This window comes from Erythrolamprus reginae, chromosome 2 (assembly GCF_031021105.1).
Source record: "Erythrolamprus reginae isolate rEryReg1 chromosome 2, rEryReg1.hap1, whole genome shotgun sequence".
Lineage (NCBI taxonomy): Eukaryota > Metazoa > Chordata > Lepidosauria > Squamata > Dipsadidae > Erythrolamprus > Erythrolamprus reginae.
Genome location: NC_091951.1, coordinates 203,021,434 through 203,027,433, shown reverse-complemented (window position 1 = coordinate 203,027,433; position 6,000 = coordinate 203,021,434). Strand labels below are relative to the sequence as shown.

The 6,000-nt window shown below is 44.0% G+C and overlaps 1 protein-coding gene across 2 annotated transcripts in view; it reads left to right on the top strand.

Annotated features, from left to right (window-relative positions):
* The first annotated feature begins 574 nt into the window (after positions 1–574).
* The window catches only part of SRPK3 (SRSF protein kinase 3), a 46,190-nt gene continuing 40,764 nt past the window's right edge, over positions 575–6,000 (top strand). Inside the window, exons 1-4 of one of the 2 annotated variants that reach the window (XM_070741348.1) lie at positions 575–641; positions 919–1,006; positions 5,340–5,476; positions 5,826–5,934. In XM_070741348.1, the coding sequence (XP_070597449.1) occupies positions 599–641; positions 919–1,006; positions 5,340–5,476; positions 5,826–5,934 (377 nt within the window). In that variant the 5' untranslated portion in view covers positions 575–598. Of the gene's footprint in view, positions 642–766; positions 1,007–5,339; positions 5,477–5,825; positions 5,935–6,000 lie in introns of those variants that run through there. The other variant, XM_070741347.1, reaches the window with a different exon arrangement.

Below are 6,000 nucleotides of genomic sequence, written 5' to 3'. Positions count from 1 at the left end.
TTTGAAAACCATCGGAATTGACAAAATCTCCATCTGTCAATTGCAAAAGGCCGCTTTACTGGGATCGGCAAACATAATTCGCCGCTACATCACGCAGTCCTAGGTGCTTGGGAAGCGCCCAACTGGTGATGAAATACGAAATCCAGCATAGTGATCTCGTTTGCTGTGTTGTATTGACATCATCATCATCATAATAATAATAATAATAATAATAACAACAATAATAACAACAACAACAACAACAATAATAATAACCAAGAAAACAAATCGAGGGATCATTTAAGGAATCAATCCTTACTCGTGGCAGACGACCTGGCTCATGTTTGGAAACAATATGTAAAAACTGAACTCTATGGAGAAGGCTTTAACGCCGAGAAAGGTGGATGGATGGATTCAGTTAACGGCGGCGATGGATACCTGCCTAAAAAGTCAGGTCAGTCCTCTTCTCCCCGCTTGTCGGCAAAGCTAGGAGTGGGCGGAGCAGCCAAGTTGCTGCAAGCTCCTCCCCTTCGGTCTCACGTGGTGTGGTACAAGCCGCTCTTGCGGTTGAGAAGGGGCCGGATTGCGCAGGCGCAGTAGGGTGAAATCCTCCGCTTGTATGGAGCTCACCGGGGCAGGGGGGGCGATGAGCAGCAAAAAAGGTGAGGAAGGGGGGAGCAGCGGCGGGCGGGCAGGGCTGCCGTGGAAAGTAGAACGACGGGCGCGCGGGGGCTGCGGGGAATTGCTATCGATCGCACGGAGGAGGAGAGGGCCCGCTAAGCAGGTGCAAAGAGAGTTCAGGAGGGGGTTTCCACTTGGGCGGACCGCCCGCTTGCCACTCCATGCCGATCGCAGCCTTGCCCGCAAAACTTTTGCAGTGCGCGGCTTCCTGCAGCCCCGGCGCGCCGACCGATCTCGCGCTACTCCCCTCTTCCACAGGGCCCGGGAGCAGCCGTGGCAAAAAGAAGAAACATAAGAAAGAAAAGGCGCCGCCCCCTCCGCCGGCAGAGAGCGGGATCCCCCCGGGGTGAGTGTGGAGCGATAGAGCTGGAGGGGAAGGGGGGGTTGGATAGAGAGAGTGTGAGGGGTGGCTGAATGCAGCCTCTTGAGGTTACCCGGGTGGGATAGTGGGTGGGTGGGGGGCACGGCAACCTTGTCTTCAGCGGAACGTGAATAGGTGTGAACTCATCCTGCCTCTTGCAAGTTGTGGCTCTTAAACGCAACGCGCGGTCAACCTGCATGTTGACTGGCTTTTTGGTTGCAGGAGGAGATAGATGCCCAGGGTTGGTTCACACGTGTAAATTGTTTGCTGGGTATTTATGTAAAGGAACTGGCCCTCATCATTCCCCCACTGCCTTAAGTGCACCTGATATAAAACGACTTTTTAGGGTTATGTGCAGATGAGAATTTTAGAAAAATGCTGGTGTCCCCCCCCCCCCCCCCATAATTTCACCATAAAATATGTATCTCTTGATGTATATGTAAATAGAGATGATCCACATCAATGGATTCATGAAATTAGTCCCAAGATTAAATATGTTAAAGGGTTAAATATGGTTCAGGAGAGAAGTGTTTTTAATATGAAAGTGAACACAAGAACAAGGGGGCACAATCTGAGATTAGTTGGGGAAAGATCAGAAGCAATGTGAGAAAGTATTATTTTACTGAAAGAGTAGTAGATGCTTGGAACAAACTTCCAGCAGACGTGGTTGGTAAATCCACAGTAACTGAATTTAAACATGCCTGGGATAAACATATATCCATTGTAAGATAAAATACAGGAAATAGTATAAGGGCAGACTAGATGAACCATGAGATCTTTTTCTGCCGTCAGTCTTCTATGTTTCTATGATTGTATTATTAGGGCTGAAAAGACAAAACAGTGAGTATAGATTTTGTTAAGTGGGCCTAAACCTCTTAGAACAATAACTGCTGTGTAACTTTTTGGGGGTACTTTTGAGTTTTTCCATTCAGTGTTGCTGCATTGATGCATGAACTAGTCAGAAGAGATGCTATGTAAGATCATTCACAATTGTAGCAATACGCTGAGTCTATAAAGTTCAGTTCTCAAATTGACAATCTCAAATCTCCTCTCCCAGAAGCCCTTTGGGTCTACTGGGTAGGTAAATAGGTCAATTTCACAAGTGACCAGCAAAATCAAATTATACTGCCCCCAAAAATAAAGGGAACACTTAAACAACAGAATATAACTCCAAATAAATCAAACTTCTGTGAAATCAAACTGTCCACTTAGGAAGCAACACTGATTGACAATCAATTTCATTTTGTTGTCAGCACATTCAACTTTGTACAGAACAAAGCATTCAATGAGAATATTTCATTCATTCAGATCTAGGATGTGTTATTTGAGTGTTCCCTTTAGTGTATAAGCTCAATAATAAATATACGTCCTAACTGTCTGCTGTCCTGGTTTAGTGGCTTCATAATGACTGCTTCCACTATGTATAGCGTCTGTGGGGCACCTCTCCTGTCTTCTTCTAACCCTGATATATGGGAGAAATAAGGCTCCCACAATCTATCCCCCCCTCTCCGCAAATTAAAGGGGAGGGATGGGGAGAAATAAATTCTATATGTCAGCTTTCTGTTTCTATAGCATTTGGACACATAACTTGAGAAGTCAGCCTTTCCTTCTTTGTGGGTAGGTAGGTCAATTTCACGAGTGACAAGCAAAATCGAACTTCATTTAAATGAGGAAATGAAAAAGTATATAAAAGTTTATTTAAAACTTGTTAAGTGTCAGCATGCAAAGCATTCACCACTTGAAGAGGTAAAATGTCATTCAAATCACAGACAGCATTCTAATTGAACCTCAAATAGAAAACCATAAAGGAGAATACAGTATAAGACTGAAACGTACACTGTCCCGATGATGCTGTCTGCTCCTATTCTGAGAAACGTATTCTGCTGTAGAGAAATCTCAAGGAGCAGAAGACACATGCAGAGCTAGGACAGAGAGAATAAATCCCAGACGCAAAATGTTATGTTTAAATATATACACATGTATCAGAGCAAAAGAAATCCCTTTCTGCCTAGACTTGTTTACCTTTTCCTTAGAGATAAATGGATTTCTGAAAGCAGCAGCCTTCTGCTTGCTTCCCTGGAGATTTTCTAGCTTTCTTCTACATGCCAGCCTTTAATCGGGGCTTAGGATAGGGAAGATGAGGCTACTTCCTTCCTTTACCTTATCCATGTATCCTCCTGAGGAATTATTTGCAATTTTAAAAGGAGCAAAAGCCCTTCATGGGCAGAGGGAAGAGTTTTGGGGAGTCCTCTTATTGCTAAGTGCTGAAGCAAGCCCCTCCTTACAGAGAACCTGCTTGAGACAAGGAGATGTGTAACTGGGTTAGTCTATTTAGCAAACCCAGCAGTGTCTTGTGTCACCTTACACATTAGCTGATGAAGTAGATACTTGGCCCACAAATCTTAATTGCTTGCAGTGATAAGTAGATTAATCTTCAAGATGCCATAGGACCCTTCCTTGCTTTTGCTATGTGAATTGTACCATTTATGCCGACCTCTGTCCTTCACAGAATAATGAGCAGCTGTGACGCAACATTCGCATTGCCCCCACCCTCCTCGCCTTCCACGAGAGTCTTAAGACTCATTTATGTCGCCAGGCCTGGGGCGATTAGATCTCGGCCCCCTGGCCGACGAATGTTATGTATGGGTGATGTCTGAATGGGTACAATTGTTTTTTAGCACAGTTGGGGATTTTAGATTAGTTTACCTACTTTTAATTAATTGGATTTAGCCACTATACAGTGTTCCCTTGACTTTCACGGGGGATGCGTTCCAAGACCGCCCACGAAAGTCAAATTTCCGCAAAGTAGAGACGCAGAAATAATTACACTGTTTTTGGCTATGAACAGTATCGCAGGACATCCCCTAACACTTCAAACCCCTAAATTACAATTTCCCATTCCCTTAACAACCTTTAGATTATTACCATTATTACTGGTACTCACCATTGAAGAAGATAATGATCCTGATATTTATTAACATAATTATTTATTAACAATAATTTGGTGACGATGTATAACGTCACGGGCGGGAAAAACCGTGGTGTAGAAAAAAACCCCGCAAAGTATTTTTTAATTAATATTTTTTGAAAAACTGTGGTATAGACTTTTCGCGAATGTCGGACCTGCGAAAGTCAAGGGAACACTGTATTTTATTGTTTTTGTATTGTAAGCCGCCCCGAGTCCTTGGAGAGAGGTGGCATATAAATCCAATAAATAAGTAAATAAATAAACATGTCCATGACAGTTAGGGGCGGTTTTTAAAAATAAAAATAAAAATGGAAGAGCATTGTTCTTGGAATCCACGCTTGCCACCACCTCAGTGGCCCTAAGACACATGGGGTTGGTTCCCTTCTCCTGCGTGTCCCATCTTCCCCACTCCCAAATTCCATTTCCATCCCGGGGTGGCAGCTGCTGGAAGGTGCTAGGTTATTTTTAACGCTTCGTCTCTCTCTTGTCTCTGTGCGCATTTGGGCTCTGACGGAGAGAGGAAGTTTCTGAGCTCACAAGGTATTAATGCCTCCTTTACTAATGGAGGGAGCATGTGGAACAGATAAAGTGCCAGCCACTAGCTTGCTCTGCTTTGACAAGAGACTGTCTCGAGGCTCCCCATTTGTGCCAGAATTGGCAGCTCCCTCACAAATCTGGAAGTTTTCCTCTGAGGAATATTATCTTCTCTCTGGGGAAGACATCAGAGAGGGAGAAAACCTCCTTTCCTTGATCAGGAACTGAAAATCCACAGGAGTAGCTGAGCTATTCATTCTCTTGCTGCCTGTTAAATCCCTTTTCAAGTTGGCTGCGGTGACTCTCTCCCTCCCGCCCCTTAAACCTGTCGAGATGGGAAAAACAGCACAGATTGAAATAGAAGGCAATAGGTACGTACAGAGAATCTCCCAAGGTGAACAATGGGAATTATTTGAGAGCCTTATTGTTCTTTAATAGAGTAACGGCAAGAAAACGTTAGTGGTCACATCCCACTCTCTGAGGGCTGAAACCTAAAGGAATTTGAGGAATTGAGAGAAATGGGAGGAATATGAACAAATGAAATTACATTTTCGGAAGCTGTTATTCCATAATACAGTTTTCCCGGGCTTGTTAACTATTTAAGTTTGGTATGGTGGAAAGTATAGCAGAAGCAGTCTGGAACAGTTTGCTGTAGTAATTTATGCGAGCAGTTGGCGGCTTTGAATTAGAAGTAGGCTAGAAATGTTTCTCAGCTGTTTGTGAAATAAATAACTTTGAAATTTGGAGTGCCTTCTGATGGTTCTTTTTTGCCCATATTTGCCTGCCCCCTCTTCCTCTCAATTTCTTCATTATTAGGCCACTTAGTCCCTCCTGCTCGGATGACCCTGCCCGCCCGCCTTCCGTGCCCCCCTTGCCTCTTCCTGCTGCAGTTGGAGGCGGGCTCTTGGGATCTGATGACGAGGAGCAAGAGGACCCCCGAGATTATTGCCGAGGTATCTGAGTAATGCAGTGAATGGCCTGGGGTCTCTTAAGTGAAGGGGGGGTCTCTCTCTCTCTCTCTCTCTGTTGCTGGCAGCATCTTTTTTAGTCTTGGATGCTGTCTGCAGAGAAGTGTCTGGTTCTCCTTTGCTGGAACAAGATGCTAATTTAGAAGCTGTTTTTGTCTGATCTGTTTGGGTTTTCACTTTTACACTCCTGAGGAATAACAACAAATGAAATGTATGAGCATTTGTTTTAAGCATAAGATAGAACCTAATCAGGAATGCAATTTGTATGTCTGCCTCACATACTGAGACTTGGACAGCTAGTATATTAACTGGCCTCTTCTTTGTTCTATATTAGGTGGGTATTACCCAGTAAAAATTGGGGACCTCTTCAATGGGCGTTATCATGTGGTACGGAAACTTGGATGGGGGCACTTTTCGACGGTCTGGCTTTGTTGGGACATTCAGTAAGTACAACAGTGAATAACACACTTATTTTCCACCCTATATTAAATATACAAGGAATGCCTCTG